The sequence below is a fragment of the Pipistrellus kuhlii genome, unplaced genomic scaffold (assembly GCF_014108245.1).
Source record: "Pipistrellus kuhlii isolate mPipKuh1 unplaced genomic scaffold, mPipKuh1.p scaffold_m20_p_11, whole genome shotgun sequence".
NCBI lineage: Eukaryota > Metazoa > Chordata > Mammalia > Chiroptera > Vespertilionidae > Pipistrellus > Pipistrellus kuhlii.
This window is the reverse complement of record NW_023425416.1, coordinates 47,869,282-47,894,626: the sequence shown is the minus strand read 5'-3', so window position 1 is coordinate 47,894,626 and position 25,345 is coordinate 47,869,282. Positions and strand designations below refer to the sequence as shown.

The 25,345-nt window shown below is 56.0% G+C and overlaps 2 protein-coding genes across 3 annotated transcripts in view; one reads left to right on the top strand and one right to left on the bottom strand.

The window, feature by feature from the left end:
- CDCP1 (CUB domain containing protein 1) overlaps nucleotides 1-2,160 on the top strand; it is a 32,967-nt gene extending 30,807 nt beyond the window's left edge. Inside the window, exon 9 of one of the 2 annotated variants that reach the window (XM_036432054.2) lies at nucleotides 100-2,160. In XM_036432054.2, the coding sequence (XP_036287947.1) occupies nucleotides 100-529 (430 nt within the window). In that variant the 3' untranslated portion in view covers nucleotides 530-2,160. Of the gene's footprint in view, nucleotides 1-96 lie in introns of both variants that reach the window. The other variant, XM_036432053.2, reaches the window with a different exon arrangement.
- Nucleotides 2,161-20,258: 18,098 nt separating this feature from the next.
- Nucleotides 20,259-24,821, bottom strand: CLEC3B (C-type lectin domain family 3 member B). The gene is made up of 3 exons (XM_036432049.2): nucleotides 24,576-24,821; nucleotides 21,770-21,868; nucleotides 20,259-20,776 (listed from the first exon to the last, which is right to left on the bottom strand). Exons 1-3 carry the CDS (start codon nucleotides 24,682-24,684, stop codon nucleotides 20,376-20,378), a joined length of 609 nt encoding a protein of 202 aa, XP_036287942.1. The 5' UTR covers nucleotides 24,685-24,821; the 3' UTR covers nucleotides 20,259-20,375.
- Between the last annotated feature and the right edge of the window lie 524 nt (nucleotides 24,822-25,345).

Here is a 25,345-nt window from a genome sequence, read left to right as displayed (position 1 = left end):
AGCCCGGGGGGTGCAGGGACCTGAGTTCCAGCAGGGATGGGCAATGGTGCCCGTCTACGACCGCTGTCTTCCTGACTATCTCGTGCCCTCTCTCAGCAGGAAAAAGAAGATGAACAAGGGCCCGGCCGTGGGTATCTACAACGGCAACATCAACACCCAGATACCCATGCAGCCCAAGAAGTTCCCGAACGCACAGAAGGACAACGACGCCCACGTGTACGCCATCATCGACGACACCATGGTGTACGGGCACCTGCTGCAGGACTCCAACGGGTCCTTCGTCCAGCCCGAGGTGGACACCTACCGGCCCTTCCAGGGCCCCACAGAGGACTGCCCTCCCTCCTTCCTCATCTCGTATTCCAAGGTCCCGACTGTAAAGCTGACCACAGAGGAGTCGTCCCCTGGCTTCCCTCCCGAGACTGACAGCGAACCCTACACCTTCTCCCATCCCAGCAAGCGGAACGGAAGCGACGGGAACACAGACGTCCCCTTGCTGGATGCCCACGAGCCAGCGGAGACTGGGGAATAGCTCGGCCCCGTCCCAAAGACTGTGCGTAAGGCAGGGCACTGAGACGTCCTGTAGGGCGCTCATCAGAAACCCTAAAGGGGAGGAATTGTGGGGAAGGAACAGCAGGAGGTTTTCCAGGACGCCGCCAACTTCTCGTTTCCAAGTGGACTCATTCCGATGATGAAGACGTTGAAAATGATGAGTTCTGGTCTGGATACAGTCATCACGGCCCGTGTCCTTCTAAACTCGGTTGGGTTAGACACCAGCCCGTAATGAGAGAGACGTGTGAGCCACCCCGGTACAGGGTTGCAACCAGCCCCTGATTGGGGTCTGGACCTCTGTGTGAGGCGGGGGCGTTCTACCTACACGCCCTCCTGACACGGCAGGAGAGACGACACAACGATCCAGCCCACCGGTGCGCTTCGTTTAGCTAAGTCTTTTTTTTCAGAATTGATTATAAACATTTAAAACGATAAAATGTTTACGTACCAATCCAGATCCTTAGGCCTGGCCACGCTGGGACTCACGGTCCCACCCAGCAATGGCTGCATGGAGGAACAGCGCCACTGCAGCTGGGGCATCTGGTCTACCAGCTCCCACGGTTCCCACCACGCCCTGTTGCCTCCCGCGCTGAGGCTCATTGTCTGTTCCCAGCGATCCACATCCCCGCAGAGTTGCTTCTCCCATAATGAAAGGAGACGTTTGGGACCTGTATCTCGGATCAAATGGGAAGACGGGCCTCGAGGCTGGCGTGTGCCTCAGGAACGTTTTCTCACTCACAGGCCACAGCCCTGGTCGACTGTAGTTGCCAGCCTGGCTCCGGTGGGTGTCTGCCTTTGGGGGCCCCTGCTCAGTCCTCCCGGGGCAGAACCCCCTTTGAAAAGTGAGTGCGCTTCCTCGAGTTCGGTGAGTTCACCTTGGACTTGTTCAAGCGACGGCTGGACTTGTTCCCGTGCTACTTTGCCTCCATGAAAAGGAGTTCTGCAGTCTCCTCCGTGGTGTGTATTCCGAGGCCTCTTGAACTCTTTCCAAAAGGAAGAGATTGGTGTGTGTGTGTGTGTGTGTGTGTGTGTGTGTCATTGTGCCCTCAGCGCTGCTCGGCCTATGGCACCTTTCTCTTCTGAAAGGCTGGCTCCTGCACAGTCCCCGGTCCCCGATCTCTTTCCCCCAAACCCCCCGGCCTTGGCCTCCCAACCTGAGATGCTGACGGTCCCTGTCACTCCGGATCAAAGCTGTGGCGTCCTTCCCTCCACTGAAATCACACCGTTGTTTAAAATCACCGGTTTAGCCCTGGCCCTCCATTCCCTACCTCCCCTTGCCTCCTGGTTGGCTGGGTGGGTGCTCTGCCTTCTGCCCCAAAGCGTGGCTGGCCGTCTTTGGTGTGGCTGTCACCGCACACATCCCCTTGAATGACAAGGGTCCCACGTGGCCTTTTCCTTCTGACCGAGCGCGCCACAGCGCAGGCCGACTCGCTGTCTTCCGAGACCCGGCTGGATCTCACGTGTTCTGAAGCTACGCCTCCTGGAAGGTGCCCGCCCGACGTGCTCCCGGCTCCTTCCACCCCAATGCTTAACTGGGAATAATTTATTTGTTATCGTTTTTAAGTAGCATTTTATTTCCTAGACTTTTTTAAATAAACACATGAACAACAAAAGGGCGTCAGGTTGCTGAAATGCGTTGGCTGTCTGTCCCTGGGTCAGCGGAGGCCCTGGAGTTCCCTGGTTCCCTGGGGCAGGCTCGCGTGGGCTCAGCAGATGCCAGGGCAGGAAGCCGGCTGCGGCTGCCCGTGGGTCACTCAGAGGCCGGAGCTTGTCCCGTCCTGTTCTTGTGGAGGCCACCGTGAGCCGCACCTGACCCCCCACAGAGGCCTGGGGCCACCTGAGCAGAAGTGAAGGGAGGGTGGAGGGAGGGGGAGCTCCAGATGGGGCCCCACCACCCACCATGCCCTGGGAGAGGAGGATGGATGTTGCTGTCCGACCACCCCAGACCTGAGCTCAGGAATGTGCTGTGAGCTAAGGCTCCTCATCCGTGGACCGCGTGAAGGGGCTTCGCAGCGTGGGGGCTGGCTTCTGAGAGCAAGTGTCCCCAGCTTTAGGGCGTTGGAGCCGCCGGTACTTTGTCTGTGGGGTCTTTATTCTGTGGGCGCCCCCGTCGGCCGCCCAGACTTAATGGGAGGAAGCAAAGCTGCCACGTCTCGGTGGGAGAGGGGTGAAAGGATTTGCAGCTGCCTTGCTTTAAAATTAATATTTTAAGTATTTTATTGATTTTGGAGAGAGAGAGAGAAACATCAATGATGAGAGAGAATTATTGATCAGCTACCTCCTGCAGGCCCCACACTGGGGATCAAACCCGCAACCCAAGCATATGCCTTGACCCGGAATCAAACCGTGACCTCCTGGTTCATAGGTCGAGGCTCAACCATTGAGCCACGCCACTGGGCTGCAGCCGCCTTTAATACTCTACAGCGGGGCTGGGAAGATCAGAGCCCAGTGTCAAGGCCTTGGACAGCACTGACCATGCTCGCCTCTGGGCCACCCCCCCCCTACTGCCCCTTGTCCCGGATCCTGTACTTGATCCCCAAGCTTCAGTCTTTGGGCTTCTGGCCTTGTATCTCTGCTCACTGCCCCATGGGCTTCCACTAACGCTCCACGTCCTGGCTGATAGCTACCTGGGTGCCAGCTGCACGTTTCCACTGCCCGGAGGGTTTCCCACTCACATCCCCCTTGTGCCCCACCCGTGCCACCTCTGTGCCCTCTCTGAGCTTTGTGGAGGCACTCCTCCCCAGTCAGGAGTGTGCGCTGCCCACCCCTCTCCCCAGCCTCTCCTGCCTTCAGACCATGCCTCCGAGGGACTCCTGCTCCCAGGAGAGGGGGTCATATTTCACACTTGCGTGGTTTCCTTTCTGTCCAAAGTGTCACATCAAAGCACCCTCAGCCAAGCAAACAGTTCCCAGGGCCAGCTGCTGCCTGTTTGGGGGTCCCCCGGGCTGCTTTGGGGCTTCAGAGGAGCCGATGAAGAAATGAGGAGGTGTGAGCCTCCATCAGCCCCCCTGGCCCCCTCCTTGCCTCTGGGCCATCCCATGAGTTACTTCTGCTCTGGCGGCTAGCAGCCTACAGCATCTTCCGCAGCCTGGGAGGACTGTGTTCACCAACACAGTAATAAGGAGCAAAGTGCGTTTATCGGCGTAAAGGTCTGTGCTCTGAAGAGAACAAAAAGAGATTCTATAAAAGCAAACCCTGCTGTGCGGTTTCCAAGCTCATGCCTTTCCCTGCCCCCCCTCTTTCCCCACAGGGTCCCCGGAGACTCTCAACCAGGCAGCAACGGGCAGCAGCAACTCGTCCCAGGCTAACCCCGTGACCCTGACCCCAAAGCCCCTTTTCTCTGGCTTCCCATGAGCCAAAGCAGCTTCGTCTCCATCCTGTTGCTGCTTCTGCCCTAAGCCCTGCCTTGCTTCACTGTCCCCAGCTTTAATGAACTTACTCTCAAAGTCACCCGTATGCACGTTGTGAGCTCTCTCCTGTACAAGGTCAGGAACCCACACACCACCGGCCGCCCTAAGCAGGCCTGTTCCGCACGCACCAGTCCCCTGGCCAGTAACAAAGGGACGGGACCCTGCTCCGTCCTTAATCCTAGGGCCTGGGGTGGGGAGGGGTCCAGCGGCTCCCTGGAGCTCGGGGAGAAGCGCCCGCCCGTGGGAAGGGCTGCTCAGAAAATCATGTTATGGTTGTTATGTAATTTGAGGGGGAAATACCGGTATATCTTTAGCCGTAATCCATGCCTACAGCCCCGTGGGGGAGAGAGGAGGAGCCACTCTGCCTCGGACTTGGACTCAGCGGGGACTTTGGACCTAGGCTGGCTCCCTGGGTCTCAGGAGACCAGCAGGGGCCAATTCTAGTGGCAATCCTTTCTTTTCACACGGCACTAATTGCTTGGCTGCCAGCCACCCGCAGGGCCACCCCCGGGGAGTGGTGTGCAGGCCGAGCACCAGAGGCGGAATCCTTTGCTATTTTGGGTTAAGTCTCTCCCCACCTTCCATCTCAGCACAGCCCTTCAACCCCTCTACCAGCACTGCTCCCTCACCCCACCCACACCCCTGGGGGCTGCAGCCACCCAGGGCCAGCATGCAGGCTAATTGTCATGAGTCTTTCATCTTAGTAATTGTTACCTAATATACCTTCTTTCTTTACTTTATTTTTAAAAAATATATATTTTTTTTATTGATTTCAGAGAGGAAGGGAGAGGGAGAGACAGAAACATCAGTGATGAGAGAGAATCATTGATCGGCCCCCTCCTGCACGCCCCATGTTGGGGATCCAGCCTGCAACTTGGGCATGTGCTCTGACCTGGAATTGAACTGTGACCTCCTGGTTCATAGGTCAACACTCAACCACTGAGCCACACCTGCCGGCTGGGCTATATACCTTTGGAGTTGCAAGACAAATATCTCAGTTGGTCCCACAGGGAGCATTGTGCCTGGCAAGTACCAACTCAACAAATCCCCCTCCCCTCCCCCCCCCCATGAGAATAGTACAGCAGGATGTATCTTCTTTTCATTTAAATCATGAAACACAAAGAATGTGTGACTTATGCCTAAAGCCCTGCAGCAAGAACCCGGGTAGGCTGATGGGGCCGACTCCAGCCTCCTGCTTCCCAAAGTGAGCTGATGAGAAGCTGCTGTGGCCGCTGATGGCACAGGCCCCCGTCGCTGTAGGGCAGCCTTCTCTGGCACCTTTGTGCAGGGATTACTAGGACTCAGGATCAGGCCTGTTCCCCTTCTTTTGCTTAGAAGCTTCTTCCATAAGGAAAATCACCAATGAGTCAAAAAAGCTCAGTCTAAAGTCACCAAAGGAGAATGAATCAGTCTTTTGATTCAGAGAGCTCCATCTTCCCGGAAAGCTGAACGTTCTTGAGCAATGGGCCTTTCCTTTGCATAGAGACACTCACTGGGACCCACAGAAGGCAGGCAGCCCCTGTGGCCCAGCCCACGTGTCACAAATCTGCACCTAAGCCAGCCTGCACTTACGGGAATCGCCTCATTGTTGCGGAAACCTAGTAACCCCGGTCATAATCCTCCAACTCCAGCTAGCTCACCTTACCCAGCAAAACAGGGTAAGGAACCTAGCCCTCCATGGAGAGAGAGGAGAAAAACAAGACCTGCTGGTCCTATAAGGAAATCCCCTCCTCCTGGCCAGCATGCTTCCACAGGGCCTCTCCAGCACTCCGGAAAACCCGTTCCTGCCCACATCCCTCGGGAAGAGTCCTCCACTGCTAATGAGCCGCTACACTCCCCAGCCCATGGAGTAAAAGGACATCAAACCCGTTACTAAATTGTGCTAATTTTGTCATTTGACCAAAGAGGGAGCTGCAAGAAATAACTCGTCTATCAGACTGGACTGAGGAGGAGCCTGGGCGGGGAGAGGATTCCTGTGACAACAGTGGCGTCGCTGCAACAGCTCCACCGGCCCCTGTCCCCTTCGTCCCGTCGGGCAAAAAAAGACAGACGATGTCCTTTCCGAGTCTCCCAGAGGATTGTCTAACACAGTGGTCGGCAAGCTGTGGCTCGCGAGCCACATGCGGCTCATTGGCCCCTTGAGTGTGGCTCTTCCACAAATTACCACGGCCTGGGCGAGTCTATGTTGAAGAAGTGGCTTAGAAGGAGTTTAAGTTTAAAAAATGTGACTCTCCAAAAGAAATTTCAGTCGTTGTACGGCTGATGTTTGGCTCTGTGAACTAATGAGTTTGCCGACCACTGGTCTAACAAGCTCTCTTCCAGCCGTGTCAGCGCTCGAGGGAAATGGAACTAGATGGTCAGGGTAGATGTCCTTTTGCAGAAAATGGACAGGTTGCAAGTGATTTTGTCAGGGAGAGATGCAAATGAGCTCCGTCCCACAGGAAAGAGAAGATGGTTTTACTGCTTGGAGGACATGAGCCAGTTTTGTGTCTTAACTTCGCCCTCTTATTCTACCATCACTTTCCCCACTGGGTATACTTTTACTATAGATTATGATCTTCAGGAAAATAAGTCTTGTGGGCTGTGTCTTTTCTAAAACAAACTGCCGCCTTCAAGAGAAAGAGAAAAACGTGATTCTGAAGCGCTCAGCAATTCTGCTCCCCACGGTCACCCGCTCAGAGCCGCGGTGGGCCCCCTGCACCACTGCCAGGAAGGGATGGAACAGAGGAGGGAGACGCAGCTGGAACTTCCCCATCCTGATGGAGGGACAACCTGTTTCAAAGAAAGAACTGGAGGAAGAGGAGAGAACCAAAACCGACTCAGGGGAGGGCTGGGGATCCTGGGGGACGAAGGATACCCCCGTGTAGGGCATCCCCCAAAGGTTTAGACAGAGTCTTGTCTCCTCATCCAGCAGCAGAGGCCGAGTTTGTTCAACCGGGGCTGTGCTAGCGGAAGACCTGCTTTCCCTCCAGCACTGGCGTGTCAGCCCCTCCGAATGCGCTGTGTCCTCTGTGAACCAGCACAGTCAGACACTGGGATGCCAACGGGAGACGCCTGCACTGAACACCCCGTCTGTTGAGGACTGGCCACATAAGGACGTGAGGGAACTTTCTGGGAGATGGAAATGCTCTGTGTTGTCATGGAGCGGGTAGGTTCCATTGGGGGTAAATATTTGTCGAAACTGATCAACTGGCCCTAACCGGTTTGGCTCAGTGGATAGAGCATCGGCCTGCGAACTCAAGGGTCCCAGGTTTGATTCCAGTGAAGGGCATATACCTTGGTTGCGGGCACATCCCCAGTAGGGAGTGTGCAGGAGGCAGCTGATGAGTGTTTCTCTCTCATCGATGTTTCTAATTCTCTATTCCTCTCCCTTCCTCTCTGTAAAAAAATCAATAAAATATATATTTTTTTAAAACTGATCAACTGTACACTGAGAATGGGTGCCTTTTTTTATATATAAATTACACCTCAATAAAACTGACAGAAGAAAAGAAAATACTAATCAGGATTTCCTGTATTTTTAAAATTGTCTGATTCATTCTAAGCAGTGACTAGACTTTGATCCCCTGCCATTTTCAGTTTCTATTTGAAATGCAAACATTGATAAAGCAAACACTCCAAGATACCAGTGGAGGCAGAAGCCATTCCTCAGTAATCGCCTTTAAGAACAAAAAGTAACATGGATTCATAATTCGTTATTAACTAACCAACTACCCCCTTCGTTTCAGCTGGCAAAAAGCAAAGGCTTTTGAAAATGTAGACGCAGAAAGGTTGTTAAAGGTTATCTAGTGACTAAGCCATTCATTTCACAGATGAGGAAACTGAGGCCCAGCTGAAGAAAGGATGATGGGGAAATGTGTATGTCAGAGGTGATCCTTACAGTCAGGGGTTAGATCTTTCCAGAAATCTTCCTTGCCACCTCTTGAAAGGCAACCCAGGGATATTTCTGCAAGTAATCTCTTGGAGAAACACTGGGCAACAGAGATACTTCCAATAAGTGACGATAAAAATGGCTCATACCTTTTATTTATTTATTATTTTTTTAATATATTTTATTGATTTTTTTTACAGAGAGGAAGGGAGAGGGAGAGAGAGTTAGAAACGTCAATGAGAGAGAAACATCGACCAGCCGCCTCTTGCACACCCCCCGCCGGGGATGTGCCCGCAACCAAGGTACATGCCCTTGACCGGAATGGAACCTGGGACCTTTCAGTCTGCAGGCCGACGCTCTATCCACTGAGCCAAAAGCAGTTTCAGCAGCTCGTACCCTTTAAATCAGGCGTCCTCAAACTTTTTAAAGTGGGGGCCAGATCACGGTCCCTCAGAGAGCTGGAGGGCCGGACTATATGAACTACTAATTCCTACTGTAACACCTCGGCTGCGCTCACTGCCCAAAAAACCTGGCGGGCCGGATCAGACTCCTCTGCGGGCCGCATGTGGACCGCGGGCTGTAGTTTAAAGACGCCTGCAAATAATGTCTAGTGTCAAGTCACTCGGTATGCCCGGGATGCAGTTGTGTTTTCAGTTATGTTTCCTATAAATAACATGGATAACAAGCGCCTCTAATAAAGTCTTTGTCTCCGGTGTTTAAAAAGCAGTCACTCTGCTTTATTTCCTCCAGGCCAGGGACATCGATTTTTAAGAGAAAAATGTGCACTTGCTGCAGGTGCTGCAAGCGCAGGCTTCTTGCACGGGTAGAGCAGGATGTCCCTGTGTTCAGACCCTGGCCAAGGGTTGAACAGTAATGAGTGTGGGCAGCACTGAACGGTGTGATCTTTGTCCTGCGGGGTATCCAGGTCTGTTCCATTATTTGGATTCAGTTTTCTTGAATACTTACTGGGTGCAAGACATAGGGCCAAGGCTGATTGGAGCAGTTGCCATGGAAAGTGCTATGAGGGAGGGTTCATTCATGGGTGGGAGGATGGAAGGGTGCAGACCTGGGTGGGAGGGGACGAGGGCTCAGACGCGGGGAGGAGGCGGGGAGGAGGGCAGAGACTGCAGACCTCCGGTGGTGGCAACCACTCATTTACTCAGCGAGCCTGGCATGCTTTCTCCAGCTGCTGAACAAGTAGAAGCATGCATGTGGGGCTGTGCCTGGAGGAGCAGTAATAAAATGTGATGAAGGCTCTCTGCCAATTTGTATTCCGTTTTCCCAGCTCCGAGCTTTTGTTCCTAGCCCTGTTCCCTAGGCAACAGACTGCATTGCACGTTATGTAGCAAACAAGCTTACATTCATCTCTAAACCAATTAATACAGATTGCAATGATTTATCACTATTATTGTTTAGCTAATAACTTTCATTTTGGATCCTGGGAAAGAAAGCCACCCACTCTATCAAATCAGCAGATCAGAGATTGTGAGCTGGTAAGAGATAGGCTCACCTCAAGGTTTAGTCTGGATTTCAAACCTCCGCAGAGAGAACTACTGTTTCTTTAAGAATAGCAACCTCATGTTCTCTCACCTGAAGGGCAGAGGGAACCATCCAGGAACACAGAGAAGCAAACAGGCTCCACTGGGCTGGGTGACACTCTGGGATATTCTTTTTTTTCTTTTGTTAGTCCTCACTGGAGATTTTTTTTCCATTGTTTTTTTTGTTTGTTTTGTTTTTGTGTGTGTGTGTTTTGTGTGTGTGTGTGTGTGTGTGTTTAATAGATTGGAAGGGAGGGAAAGGAGAGGATGAGATAGAAAGATGTCCGAGAGACACACCTATTGCTTGCCTCCTGCACATGCTCCAATCAGGTGCGTGCCTTTGACCAGGAATGGAACCCACAACCCCACGGTGCACAGGCTGGAACTCTAACCAGGGAGCCACACCAGCCAGGGCCACTCCGGGGCATCCGTGATCCCTCTCATCATGCCCAGTGCTTGGGGCAGAGAGGGCAGGCACATCTAGGATGCTTTGGTTCATCTCACATTTCTGAACTGGCTTTTTCTAGGTCCCCCTTCCCCAAGTTCTCTGAGGACCCAAAGAACCAGGAGGAGGGTTTTGAAGACAATGCTGTGCCAAAGAGGAGCTTCTGCAGAACACACACTGTCCCTGACCCGGAGTGAGCCACCTGGGAAGCGGGGAGGGGGGGGGGGGGGGGAGGTCGTGATAACAAGAGGAAAGGAAAAGGGGGTCAAATGCGCTGCCTACCCCCTTGGCCAGTCAAATTCTCCCAGCAAATTCCCAGGAACGGGCGCTTACCACAGGGACCACTAAATAAAGGACGTCTCCTTCCCAGACATCTAATAGGGCTGCCTCCCCCCCTCCCCCAAATGCCAACAGCAGAACCCCCCACCTGAGGTCCTGGGTTACTCAGCCCCAGTCCTTCCAGACCTCTCTTTGAAGCAAGAGCCGGACTGCCCCGGGCCTCACCTCCCGCTCAGGGCCTGCTTTTAGACCAAGGTCCCCAAACCTCAGAGGGAAAGCAGGGGAGGGTGGGGGTGAGGGGGAGAGATCAACCAAAGGACTTGTGTGCATGCCTATGGGCCTGGCCGGTGGCCATGGACAACAGGGGGGTGGGGACATATGTGGGGAGCGGGGAATGGGGGGATGAGGACAATTATGTGAGACCATAATCAATAAAAATAAATAAAAATAAGTCTCTCTCAAAAATAAAAATAAAAAATAAATAAACCACGGTCCCCTCTCCCCTGCCTGTCCCCCACTTCCAAGCCGCAGGGCCCCACCAGGCCCCAGGGGAGGACACCGGAGAAGCCCAGAGGGAGAGCAAGGGCCTTGGGGCTGGGAGAAGGGGGAGGGGGAGGGGCCCACCGCAGAGTCCGGGTCTGGAGGGGCGGTTGGGGCGGTTGGGGCGGTTGGCCTCGCGCTGGGAGCCAGGACCCCTCCGCCACCCCTCCCACCCCACCCCCGCCCCCGCCCCCGCCTGCACAGCGGGACCAGGGCCGGTGTGGGGCTCAGGGTGCAGCCCGCAGCGGCGGCTGGGGCGGAGAAGCCTCCCGCACAGGCCTGGGGGTAAAAGCGAAGGACCCCGGGCCCTCATCGGGGCGCAACATAAACCCCATTAGAACCAGGTCGGACGGAGGCCCCCGCGTGAGCGAGAAGCAGCTGCTGGGACCCCACGGAGCGCAGCCCCTTATCCTGCGGGACCCCGCGCAGAGCCGGCCCGGGAGGACCCCTCGCTGCGGAGACAGGTTCGCTCTCAGGCCCCGAGCCCGGCTTTGGCCCCGCGGGCCCCGGAGCAGACAGCACCCGGTCCGCACGGGCCCCGGAGCGGACAGCACCCGGTCCGCACGGGCCCCGGAGCGGACAGCACCCGGTCAGCACGGGCCCCGGAGCGGACAGCACCCGGTCCGCACGGGCCCCGGAGCGGACGGCACCCGGTCCGCACGGGCCCCGGAGCGGACGGCACCCGGTCCGCACGGGCCCCGGAGCAGACAGCACCCGGTCCGCACGGGCCCCGGAGCGGACAGCACCCGGTCCGCACGGGCCCCGGAGCGGACGGCACCCGGTCCGCACGGGACGGGGCAGCGCGGCTGGCCGCCCCTGCACCAGCCCGCCGGCCCAGGCAGGACAGGGCCCTCCGGCCTCCTCTTTGCTGCTTTGTGTCCTGGCGGCTTCCGAACGGGCTTCCTCTTCCCTTCAGGCGAGAAGACATTAGGTTGCTATTCTTTCTTCCTTTTTAAAAATGTATGTTTGTGTTGATTTCAGAGAGGAAGGGAAAGGGAGAGAGAGAAACCTCTGTGATGAGAATCATTGACTGGCTGCCTCCTACACACACACACCTCCCCACTGGGGATCAAACCGTGACCTCCTGGTTCATAGGTCCCCACTCAACCACTGAGCCACCCCAGCGGGCTAGGTTGCTATTTAAAAAAAAAAAAAAATATATATATATATATATATATATATATATATATATATATATATATATATATATATATACACACACACACACACACACACACATACACATACACACACACAATATATTTAAATTGATGTCGGAGAGGAAGGGAGAGGAAGGAGGGAGGGAGAAAGAAACATCTTCGAAGAGCAAATCCTGGATCGGTTGTCTCCTGCACGCCCCCTAGTGGGGATCAAGCCATGTGCCTCCACCGGAATCCAGCCAAACCCGCCAGGGCACTTCCTACTGGGGATGTGCCCCGCAACCAAGGTACATGCCCTTGATCGGAATCGAACCTGGGACCTTTCGGTCTGCAGGCTGACGCTCTATCCACTGAGCCAAACCGGTTAGGGCTAGGTCGCTATTCTTAAAGCATCACAGAGGCGCCTGCCTTCTCTGTCTTTCCCTCCACCTGCCTGGTCCTCCCACCGCCATCAAGTGCCTCTGCGTGCCCCTTAGAACTTCGGTGGCAGCCCTGGGAAGGTTAGGTGTGTTTCCACTTTGCAGCATGGCTCCAGGTCACGGAGCCCCCAGAGTGGGCATTGCATACTTGTCATCATCTTGCCTTTTCTTTCTTTTTCTTTCATAGGTTGGGGCCAGCGCCTCAGAGACAGAGGGAGAAGCTGGACTCAGACAGACCCCGTCTATATTCCGGTTCCAGATCCCGGCACGGGCGAAGCTGGAGTGGCTGCTTGTGGCGATGAGGAAGCTGCTATACATGCATACATGAGGAGTCCGGAGCACCTCATACATGAGGGGAGCCCTGAGCATCTCATACATGGGGAGCCCGGAGCATCTCATACATGGGGAGCCCGGAGCATCTCATACATGGGGAGCCCGGAGCATTTCGTACATGGAGAGCCCGGAGCATCTCATACATGGGGAGCCCGGAGCATCTCATACATGGAGAGCCCGGAGCATCTCATACATGGAGAGCCCGGAGCATCTCATACATGGGGAGCCCGGAGCATCTCATACATGGGGAGCCCGGAGCATCTCATACATGGAGAGCCCGGAGCATCTCATACATGGAGAGCCCGGAGCATCTCATACATGGGGAGCCCGGAGCATCTCGTACATGGGGAGCCCGGAGCATCTCATACATGGAGAGCCTGGAGCATCTCATACATGGAGAGCCCGGAGCATCTCATACATGGAGAGCCTGGAGCATCTCATACATGGAGAGCCCGGAGCATCTCATACATGGGGAGCCTGGAGCATCTCATACATGGAGAGCCCGGAGCATCTCATACATGGGGGGCCCTGAGCACCTCAGGGCAGCGTGTTCGAGGACTCCTCCCAGGACTCAGGGTGTGAAGGGCTGTGGGAGGACGTCACGGAAAGCAGGGCTTTGCTCTGCGCTGGGTGCTCTTAGGGTCGATTCCAAGACTGGGTTTCTATACACAAGGAGGTCAGACGAAAGCAACAGAGCCAGCGCCGGCGGGCAGAGGCAGCCCCCTCGCCCGTCTCAGCCGGGGCGGCCGGTGACGGACGTGGTGTGCGCGGCGGCCTCGGTCTGGGCTGTGCTCAGACGGGATTGCAGAACGGTCTGGTTCTGGCCGCCCCCGCCTGATGGTGGTGGATCGGGATCTGTGAGGGGGGCTTCTGCTCAGAGGAGGAGGCAGCGGCCAGCTGGGAGCCCCTGGCCAGGGCGGCTTTTCTCGTTCTCCCCCTCCCCCCAGCCTCCCTGCGCCCCAGTCTCACATCTTGACGGTGGGGTGATGAGGGCCCTCACCCCGGGAGAGGAGGAGGAGGGATGGGCCAGAACGAGGGGGATTTGTTTGGGGGTGGGGGTGCAAGAGCTCAGAGGATCCGCGTTGGTCACTGAGTGGCTCCAGTGGAATCCCGAGGCCATACTGGGTCGGGGGGTTGGGGGGAGAGGAGTTAGGATAACATTGGTGTGCTGCTCGCTTGGGCATTACGGAGGGTGGTCCAGGGGCTGGGGTGGGGAAGGCAGTAAATGGCGTTTTTGATAGAATCCTCACAAGCCCCTCGCTTGGGAAACATAGGTGGTGTGAGCGTCCATTGCGATTTTCTGGTACGTCCTGATTTTAAGTAATACGACTATCTTACTGCCTTGGATGTAATGTTGCTATAGATTGTTTTATATCATTTTATTTTTTTCCTGAAGGGAATCCATTTCTTCTCTGGGCCTCTGAGAAGCAGGCAGCAAAATGGGACTTAAAGCGATTGATTGGGGGAAGAAGCAACGGCAGGGAGCGCCTGAAGGGACGGGGAGAGGGACTGGGCAGACAACCGCAGAGGGCAGTTGGATTCTGAGAAAATCTTGTCCTGGCCACTGGGGAGGCCTCTGGGCGGGCGGGCACGGAGCAGCTGGATGCCCCTGCCTTGCTCAGTCATTGCCCAGGCGCCCACAGGGCAGGGCTGGCCTGTGTGCCCCGGGGTGGCCGCCGAGCTGTCAGTCAACTCTGCTCCTGGCAGCAGGTTTTCCCAGAGCTGCTGAGCCCCGCCCTCCCAGCCCCGTTCCAGCTGCTGGGGCCACGTGCTCCGAGCCTTCGAACCAGCTCAGGTTTTCCTAGAAGCAGAGCCAACGTGGAATTAGACATGCAAGAATTTTATTAAGGGAAGTGCCTGTGGAGGATGCAAGGAGAAAGAGAGCCCTGGCCGGGGGTGCTCACTGGTTAGGGCGTCCCTCAGACCAAAGGGCCTGGTTCCTGAGTTGCAGGTTCGATCCCTGGCCTTGCTTGGGGTGCGTGCGGGAGGCAATCAAATGATGTTTCTCTTCCACATGGATGTTTCCCTCCCTCCTCCCCTCTCCCTCCCTCGTTTCTTCCCTTTCTCTCTAAAAATCATTGTTTTTTTCCCCTTCCCTCATCCCTTCCAGTCTCTCTAAAATTCCATGAAAAAAATATCCTCAGGCGAGGATTACCCCCCCCCCAAAAAAAAGGGGGTGGGGAAGGAAAACCCTATTCAAATGTGATGGGAGCTGTCGATGCTGGTGAATAAATCAACTCACAGAAGAAATTTAAAAAATCAAATTTTGTTAAGTCGTGTGTTCTGAATTTTGGCTGGGAGATACGGCTTCTTTGTAAGGCAGGTGAAGTGGTGGATTTGGAATTTGGAACATCAAAGTCTGTCTCTGTGCCTAGCGGGCACGGCCGTGGGAGAGCCTGAGAGGGGGCGGTGAAGGATTGAGAAAAGACAGACAAGAGAATAAAGCTGAAGCTGGTGGGACGCTGCTCTCTGATGGAGAGACGGCGTCACAGTCTACACGCTGAGCCTCTATTCTATAGCCAGAGTCCACCAGGCAAAGGAAGGGCATGGTTACAATAATTTTCATGAGTTTCGAATCTACTCAATTACATGCACCTGAACTCTATCAAGCCCTCATCACTCAGCCATGTGGGACTACAGGTTCAAGCTCACAGCTGTAGCCTTTGGCTCTAATTGTGCTGGGACTTGCACGTGGCTTTGCCACAAGAGGATCGCGCCCTCTCCTTAGTCCCGGGCTTAAACCTGTCCACTCTCCACATGTCTCCACCAACGCTTTTTGAACTTCCTGTTCCAGCTTCATAGGTCCCTGGTCCTGTTTCTCAACAGGCGTGTAGAGTGGGAGGGCGATTTTGCTTCACCAGGGAACATTTGGTAACTTTTTTTTAAATGTTAAAAGCATTTTTTTTTTTTAATTGAAAGAGAAACATCGGTAGGTTGCCTCCACGTGTGCCCCGACGAGGGATCGAACCTGCCACCTTTTGGTGTACAGGACGATGCTCCGACCAATTGAGCCACGTGCCGGGCTGCCTGCAGGCATTTCAGCTGTCACAGCTGGCGCCTCGTGGGTAGAGGCCGAGGTGCTACTGAACATCTCACGAAGCCCAGAGGAGCCCCCGGAGCAGAGAGGGAGCCTGCCTGGGCCAGCGGTCCTGCTGAGGGCGAGAAACTGCCCGCTGGTCCTCTCCATCCTCTGGCAAGGAATCGGGCAGCGTGGCTGACTTAAATGGGCTTAGAGGGGAGACCCCCACGGACAGGAACCCTTACAGGTACAAGGTTCGAGTGCCTGATGCTTCAAAAGAAAGACCAATCATCAACACGTCAGAGTTTGGAATTAGGGAAGGTTTAATGATTGGGAAGGTGCCGACTGAGAAGATGGGAGAACTAATCGTCAGACCCCTCTTAAGAAAGCCCCAAATTCAGGCGTCTTTTCTGTCAAGGGAAGGGAGGGGGGGTGGTCAGTAGACAGTGAGACAGCTAGGCGCCGACAGGGATCCAAGATGGCATCGTCGGGACCTGCTGCGAGCTGCCTTCCAACTGGGCTCTCCCAGCGGGAGCACCTGCAGGCTCTGGAGGCTGGGCACGGACACTCTGTGCTCCAGGCCACACTCTCTGTGTGGCTGGTCCTCCATACAGAGACGGCTTTCCTGGCCCTTCCGCCCCCCGGTGCTCCCGGCTGGCCTTGCAATCCCCCCAACAGCCCCTCGCTGGCTTGCTCATCATTCCCATATCTCTGTCAATGCAGGAGTCACATGTGCCCAGCCAGCACAGCCAGGTTTGGTGAGCCTGAGAGGGGGCGGTGAAGGATGGAGAAAAGACAAGAGAGGAAAGCTGGGTCTGGATGGGACTCTGCCCTCTCTGATGGAGAGACAGCGCCGCCGGCTACAAGCCAAGCCTTTATTTTATAGCCAGTTTCCATGAGGCACAGGAAGGGCGTGGTCAAGATGTTTACAACATTCCTGTCGGTTTGGAACCTACTCAATTACATGCACCTGAACTCTATCAAGCCCTCATCACGTTCGCCACGTGGGGATACAGGTTCGGACCATAATGCCAAGCTCCCAGCCAGCGCCTTTGGCTTTGCCCTCCACGCTGGGACTTGCACGTGGCTTTGCCTCTGATTAGCCCGAGGCTTGAACCTGTCCAAACGCTGTGGCCGCTCTCCACAGTCACGGTCGCTTGGGGACTTTTAAAAACAACTGCACAAGCTGAAACCTTGCAGGACAAACTTAATGATCAACGGGGAGCCGAAACTGGTTTGGCTCAGTGGATAGAGTGTCAGCCTGTGGACTGAGGGGTCCCTGGTTGGATTCCCGTCAAGGGCATGTATCCTGGTTGCGGGCACATTCCCAGGAGGGGGCGTGCAAGAGGCAGCTGATTGATGACTCTCATGGATGTTTCTAATTATCTCCCTCTCTGTAAAAAAATCAATAAAATATATTTTAAAATAACAGGGAACGTTCGTTACATATGTACGTAGGTGGGTTCCCTACGAACATGGGGCTCCAGGACAAATGGGGCAGTGGAGGCTTCTATATGAAATGCTGGACTAAGGAGAGGCGGGCCAGGGTCTGAGCTTCGGAGGGAAGGCAGGCAGTTCGCAGCTTGAGCCTATCCTGGGTAGAGGAGTGAGAGCAAGCATCTGGTAAACAAGTGGTCCCAGAGCGGAGCCCTGCTAGATTCTTCCCCCTCTGCTACCTTAGGTCATGTTTGGATGCTACGGTGATGCTCCCTCTCTTTAAGCAGGTTTTTCTAGATGAATTTCTTTAAGCCTGGGGAGCGCCTTAACATTTTGCTAGCATCCTCTCAACCCACTTACTGTTAGCACACAATGGCGCAAAACATCACAGGCCTAGTGTATATTTTTATAAACATGGATTTTTCTTTTTTAATTGGTTCATACATCATACAGTGAAGCAGAGTTCTGCACCAATAACTCAAGTTTTCACTTTTAGGGCTGTCAATGTTGAGCAGCATTGATCAGATAAGTTGGTGAGACTAAAGAGTGGCGTGTCTTACTACCTGACCTCAGGCACAGGCCAAAGGGCTCTCTGTTGGAATCCTTGCAAAAGAATCCCTGCCTTCCCTCTGAAGCCCAGTCTTTGCTTCTTCGACAATACACCAATATTTCACACTGTTGCGAAGGCAACACACCGAGGCAAAGAGGGAAAGGCTGATTGTGAAAGAGGCCTCCACCTAGTAGAGCAACACAGAAGCTGATGATCTAGAAACTGATTATTTATCATGGTTCATATACCCCCTCGAAAATGCTCCTGATTTTGTACCTCTGGGCCAGGGCTGGGACTAGTGAAGTGAGTGATGCACTCACCTGGGGTACAAAATAGAAGGAACACACACACAAAGCAAACAAACACACAAAATATCTTCAGTAATCATAATACATAACGCTTGAATGAGATGTTTTTTTTAAATAAAAATTAATGCAAAAGCCGAAACCGGTTTGGCTCAGTGGATATAGCGTCAGCCTGCGGACTGAAGAGTCCTGGGTTCGATTCTGATCAAGGGCATGTACCTTGGTTGCGGGCACATCCCCAGTAGGGGGCGAACAAGAGGCAGCTAATCGATGACTGTCTCTCATGGATGTTTCTAACTATCTCTCTCCCTTCCTCTCTGTAAAAAATCAATAAAATGTATTTTTTTTAAATTAATGCAAAAGAAAAATCCGTGATGAACAAAACATTGAAATTTAAAATAAAAATCCCAGGACAGGTGCACCCCAGCTCCAAGTCCACAGGTGTCCCAAGTGTAAGAGCTGGAGGCTGATCCAAGATGGTTAACCATTCTCTTGCCCATACTGCCACCTGCTGCCGGAAGTGAGTAATTCTCGCTGTCTGGCCAACTCGGTGTTCCAGGGCCGCTTCCCCGGGCACTCTGGCCAGCAGCCACCCACTTCAGGAACCGTGGCAACCTCTGGCCACCTACTTCCTGCTAGACGGCCGAGTGGGCTAGAAGGAGCCCCAGGCTCCGCTCTAAGACCTAGACCGGAGTGTCAGCGTTGCCTCTTGCTGGGCCTTCTTGAACAAGTCCCATCACCCCTCTGAGCCCGAGATTCTTGCCCCTACAATGGACCTCATTACCTCTTCCCATCATAGAGCAATCATGTGAGACTCTTTCTGTGACGATGCCAAGCCAGAAGTATGCTGCCTGAGCCAGCCTCCCCACGACCATGGATCGAATCAAACTGTCACCAATTTATCACCGAAGGCGAGACTCCCCAAAAGACAGCCACGCCGAACACGGTGCTAGGGAAGCCCAGAGCGTGGCCAGTGCCATGGCCAGTGGGCTAAGGAAGGCTTCCTGTAGGAGGTGTCATTCGAGCTGAGCCTACGGGACCGGAAGGGCCAGGTCAGGCCAAGAGCTGGCCAATAGCCGCTAGGGATCGCCAGGCCACCTCTGTTTTATCTCGGGAAAATTCCAGCACAGGAAGCAAGCATTGGAGTGATGGTAGGAAGGCCAAGGCCCTGGAAATCAGCCCTGGGTTCAATCCTGGCTCAGCTGCGTATGAGCTGTGTGACCAAAGGAAATCACTTAACTTCTCTGAGCCTCAACTTCCTTCTCCAAGGGACGGGGGTAATGAAACAGCTTATCCTGGCGGGTAAGATTGATTAAGATGGCATACTTACATCTCCTGCAATATGGTGGCTCAATGAGTGGCAGCTGCTTTTGTTAACGGGGAACTTCCGTGCCGAGTGGGAAGAACAGGGACACACCAGTGCAGACAACCCTGGCAATTGTCATATTTGGTTTCCGGGGACCCCCCCCCTCCACACACACACACACGCACACACACACACTATGTGTTGGGCAAGGAGGGGGTTGCTGATCCCACTGTGGGCAGCCTCTGCTCCCGCCCACCCCCACCGCCACCCCCAGCAGGACTCAGCATATAAGTGCACCCCAGAAAGGGAGCATGTGGGGGTCTCCCGCCCTGAGGCTGGGGAGGGGATGCTGGGGACCAGCCGCGGGAAGTGGATTTTAGAGAGAGGCCTGGCAATCGTTTAGAGTAGGGGGTGTCGAACTCAGTCAGAGAAGGGGCCAAAATCTAAAATCCAGCCTAAATCGCGGGCCGAATGGTTTACTGAACAGTCATAAACTGTCATTGTGATGGAAACGCAGCGGAGTGCAGTGATGACAGCGCGGTGCGGGCCACATTGCAAGGCCTGGCGGGACGGATTTGGCCCGCGGGCCTTGTGTTTGACACGTGGTTTAGAGAGAGGCCTGGCGATCAGAAGGCTGGCTGCGGCTGAGATGACACCATTGGAGCCATCCGTGCTCATCCCCCACCTTGACCACAGACGCAGGGAAATGGCCTTGGCTTTCGGGAAACACACTCAGGTATTTGGGGGCCGGGAGCCTCGCGCCTGCAATGCACCGCCCAATGGTTCAGAGACAGGAAAAGGGCAAAGCAGAGAAGGGGGAATGTTCATGTCTGGAGAATGAATCGAAGGGCACGCAGGAATTGTTGCAACTTTTCTGAATGTAGGAAATGAAATGAAAAATGAAAGTTTGTTTTGTTGTTTTTGTTTTTGTTTTTTAGGCAGCAGCCAGCCGTCAGGGCTCTCTTCCTCCTCCCTCCGGAATCCACTCGCGGAGTGAGACGTGGTGTGCAGCCGCCTTCACCTCCCTCCCTCCTCCCTCCCTCCCCCCAGCACCCCGCACCCCGCACCCCGCACCCCGCCCGGACGCAGCCACTCTGCAAAAGCTGCACCGACTTTATTTGCAAAAGGAGGCTCCAAGCACTGCAGGGCGTGTGCGAGCAGGGTCGGAGGCTGGAGGCCCCGGCCCCCGTGCCCCCGCCCGGCCCCGGGCCCGGCTACACGATGGCGAACTGGCAGATGTAGGGCAGCCTGTCGCGGCAGCGCTTGTCGAACCACTTGCCGTTGGCGGCGCCGGCCAGCGCGGCGCAGTTCTCGGCCTTGCCGCCGTCCGGCTGCGCCGTGATCTCCGCCTCCCAGTTCTTGTAGGCGATGTGGCCGCCCGTCATGTCCACCCAGTCGCCCTCGGCGGCCATGTCGTTGAGGCCCAGCCAGATCTCGGCCCCGGCGCCCACGCTCTGCCGCAGGTACTCGAACATGGCCTCGTTCTCCGCGCCCGTGTGCGGGGTGCCCAGCGTGCCGCCGCGCGAGATGCAGTCCTCGCTCGCCTCGTGGAAGGTCTTGGCCTGGGCGAAGGCCAGGAAGCACTTCATGTGCACCTTGGTGCCCTTCAGGCAGACTGGGAGGGAGAGAGGGCGTCACCGGGGGGCCCGGCCGAGCCCAAGCGCCCCTGACCGTCCCCGCTCACGGGGCCCTAGTGTGACCCCCGGATTCAGGCAGGAAACTAGCCCAAGACAAAGCTGAGCACAGCGCTGGGCTTGCAATCAGCCCTTTGCTCCTGCGCGCCCTCTGCTGGCAGCCCCTCGGATCTCCCTCCTCCTCCTCTTCCCCCTCCTCCTCCTCCTCCAAGGTCCCAGGTTCGATTCCGGTCAAGGGCATGTGCATTGGTTGCAGGCACATCCTTGGTGGGGGTGTGCAGGAGGCAGCTGGTCGATGTTTCTCTCTCATTGACGTTTCTAGCTCTCTATCCCTCTCCCTTCCTCTCGGTGAAAAATCAATAAAAATATATACTTTTTAAAAAAATGGAGGCGGGGTTATAACAATAGGCCCACTGTATGGGTTTCCTGTGAAGAAGGAGTCGATGGTCCAGCCGGTGTGGCTCAATGGTTGAGTGTCAGCCTATGAATCAGGAGGTCACTGGTTTAATTCCCGGTCAGGGCTCATGCCCGGGTTGCAGGCTCCATCTCCAGTGTGGGGCATGAAGGAGGCAGCCAATCAATGATTCTGATCATTGATGTTTCTATCTTTCTCTTCCCTCTCTCCCCTCCTCTCCGAAATCAATAAAAACATAAAAAAAAAAAAAAGAGTGCCAGCTTCAGCAAAGCTGCTGGCACACAGGGGGTGAAGCTGGTGCCCCCTGTGGCTGCAGAGCCTGGCTGAGTGAGGGTCTCCCGGGAACAGTGAGGGTGGTGCCACCTGTGAGGGCGATGGATGCTGGGACATTCCCACTCCCACACACCAGGGGGCCTCCGAGTCCCGGATGCCCTGGCCTATGGGCCTGGCCCAGCGGAGCCCGCGGCGTGCTGGCCAGAGGCCTCGGGCACTGCTGCCCGCCTGCCCGCCCGCGCCCTTCTCTCGGCTCGCTGCCGCCCGGAAAGGCCGCCACACTCACCCGTCTGCAGCGCCTGCTGCTCCTTCAGCAGCGCCACCTCCTGCGCCAGGCTCTCCAGCTGGCTCTTGAGCTCCTCAAGCATCTTCGGGCTCACCACGTCTAGGATGGAGGCAGGAGGGCGTGGAGATGGTGGTGAACACGGGAGGAAGGCAAGGGAGTGGGAGGGGGGGGACCCCGTCGGCTTATGCTTTGTCTCTCTGTCTGCTAGTGACAGGGTAAGTATTCGCTGAGGACTCGCCTCTGCCAGGGGGACCTGCCACTTGCTCTTGCTGAGGTGAGAACTGTGGGGCATTTGGGTTCCTGTGGTGTTGGGATTGTCAGGGGCGGGGCCGGGGTGCAGGCAGAGTCTTCCGTGGCCACCAACCATCCGGCAACCCTTCCAGCTCCGAAGAGAACGGAGCACAGGAAGCAGGGCCGGGGCCCTTGAGACCTCCCAGGGTCCTCTCTCCAGGCAAAAGGAATAAGACAGATCCAGCCCGGGACCGAGCGTGGGGGCACAGGTAAGGGGGCGCGTGGCCTCGGAGGTCACACGGATGCCCGTGACCTGGAGCATGAATTCAGTGCTCGGCCTCTCTGAATTCAGTTTCCTCACCTGTGAAGTGGGAAGCAGCAGCCCCACCTGAGAGGACTCCGCAGAAAACTGGAGACCGAGAAGTAAAGCTGTGAACAGCGCTGGGCTTGCAATCAGCCCTGGGAGCTGCAAAGTTTCTACACTGCAGCTTCCCCGACGGCAAACTGAGGCCACGCTGAAGCAGCTCGCCCAAGATCGCAGGGCCAGCAGCTGGCAGAGTGGCCTGCACCCAGGCCACAAGGCTCCGAGCTTGGCTTTGCCCACCTCTGACAGCACAGACTCCTAACGTGAGCCCAGGTCCTGCAGGGAGCCGGTGATCGAGAGGGCTTCCTGTGTGTGTGTAATGAGAGCTCTGTGGGCGGCCCCGTCTTCCTGAAACCCCGGGGACTTTAAGAAAGCTGCGCTCAGTTTGGGGGAGGGGAGAAGGGGGGAAAGGGCTTCCATGGACCATTTGGCTGGGCCTGCATGAAGTCCACAGCCATGAGGTCAGGTCAGAGCCCCTGTCCATCCACAGGATGTCTTGGCAGGGGAATGGCAGGAAACAAATGTGAGCAGAACCACACTTGTGTGCACAGAAATTCGTGTTGCAACTTATCAGACATGAGGAAAATGACACCCAGATGAGCGAGGCCAAAAAGGGCGGGTTTGGGGCTGGGAGAGGAGCCTGGCGGGTTGTGTGTGCCTCACCCGGGCCTCTGCCTGGGCCAGTCCTCAGCAGCTCTGTCCCTGTCACATGGCGCCCAGCACAGGGTGCCCTGTGAGGTGGCACAAGTTGGGCACTTCACAAGGGCACTCAGCTAAGGCGCACCCAGGGGCCGAGTCCAGGCCTAAGCCTTGCCCTGGGTCAGACCGCAGACGGCGTGGGTGCCTTTCTATAATGTGTGTGTGCGAGGCACCCTCCAGGGACGGGCAAGCAGGCGGTGCTATCATGCTCCCCCCGAGGAAGGTGTGGGAGGCGGGGGTCCCTACAGCTCGAGGTGAGGGGTCAGGAGGGCCTCGCCCCAACGCTGTCTCTGAGGCTGATTCCTGATGTGCGATTGCAGTGGATGTCCTCCAGCTTCTGCGCCGAGGACCTGTGACGCCTGTGAGGCCACCTGCAACCTGGGCTCCTGGCCCAGACGTGGCCGCGTGGCGCCTGGCGTTCCTGCTGCCTGCGCCTCCCTGTGAGCCTGGCCTCTGATCCCCAGAGGCGATCACTGTTACTAACCCCCATAAAGGCTTCCAGAAAAACCCTACACATGCACCAGGAAATGGGATTTTTCCTGTAAACCACCTTTTCAAAACAAAGGCCAGCACACCATCCCTTCCGTTTGAACTTTTCTTTGCTCGCTTTGTAAACAGAATCTTGGAATTATTTTCCATCGGCTCGGCCCGTTCTTTGTCACCCCCTGTGGGTCTCTCTTATCCTGATGTACCTTTTACGTACATACTCCACTGTCCACAGCCACGGCCACGGCCACGGCCACGGCCACAGGAGGCTCCGAGGGGCTCTGAGGGCGCCCACGCGCCCCTCCCTGCGCTCCCCGTGCTTCTGCGCTCGGACCGGGACTGGCGCCTGGAACTCGCCCCGCCCGGGCCCCGTGGGGGCGACAGCCCGTCCATCGCCATGGCGCTGCACTGGTGTTGTCTCAACACAGCTCGGGCTGACCTCACTGCGGGCGAGGCTCCCAGGGCAGGCCCTGCCACAGCCAAGAGGACCCAAGGCCATCCCCAACCCCAGGGGCCACAGAGGGAGAGAAAGTGGCCTGGTTTGAGTTTCAAGGCTGGGATGCGCTGTGGACCCAAGAATTAATTATTCCTGCCCCCCTCCCTCTGCATCAAGTGTACCCTGTGTGCCGGGCACTTCGTAAGTCCTGTATCATCAGATCCTCATGACGACCCCCGCTTCACGGCTGAGAAACCCGAGGGGCGGAGCTGGCAGAGCAGAGCCACCGGCCCCTCCGGTGAGGGCTGAGCATCTCCAGGCTGAGCGAAAAGTCTGATTTCTTTAAAACCGAGGGGGAGAGGAGTGGATGCCCGTTCTGATGATCTAGAAGGTTCTTTCAGACTGTGAGAGTCAGTTCTTTCTGGCAGCCGCCCCTGCTGCGGGGAACAGTCCCCGGCCCCAGGGGGACTTTCCCACTGCTCTCCGGACCCACCCAGAAGGAAAAGGAGCCCCGGGACCCAGCGAAGGAGGAAAAGGAGCCCCAAGACCAGCTCCCTGGAAGATGGGGAGGCGCCCTGGCCCCTCCTTACCTTTCTTGGCATTTGCAGCCTTCTTGACCTTGGGGGAGGGCGGCTCGGTGGTGACCTGGGTCAGGAGGGAGGAGAGGCAGAGGAGCAGGTAGGCCCCCCAGAGCTCCATGCTGCCGCCTGCAGAGCGCCCGGCCGGAGAGCAGTGGCGCTGGGACGGGCTGCAGGGCTCCAGCAGCTGCTGCGGGACCTCTGTCCAGGAAACCTCCCAGACTTGGCGGCGGGCGTGCCAGCAAAACAAAACACAACGCCTCAGAGGGGAGGCTGGGAGCTCAGAGCCTCCTCCCCGGACCAGCCCCAGCCCTGGCCCTGCCTTCTGAAATATCTTCTAGGATCTGACAAACACATGAGAGCGTTAATGCTCACACCCAGGGCAGGCGTGGAGGCACCTCCTTCCCTGGAGTTAGCTCGGAGAGGCTTCCCAACAGCGACATGGAAGTCCTATCATCTCCCCATTTTACAGATGCAGAAACTGAGGCTCCGTGAGGTCAAAGGACGTACCCAAGCTGCTCGGACGCCGGGGGCAGCGCCAGTATTTAACTGACCAGGTCGGTTCCAGAGCAGGGGCGTTAGGGGTGTTCGTTAGAAAGACGTGCTTAAGGAAGAGGGGAACACGCCGGTGTGACAGAACCAGCTTGGATTTGGGGCCAAGGGCTACAGTCAGCGGCCGCCTGCAATGGATCCACCAACAACCCCGGAGAGTGTGTGGACCTCATCCTCCCCGTGTGGAGGGTCGCTGGTGCTGGCACCAGCCCCCAGGCCTCTGCCAGCCG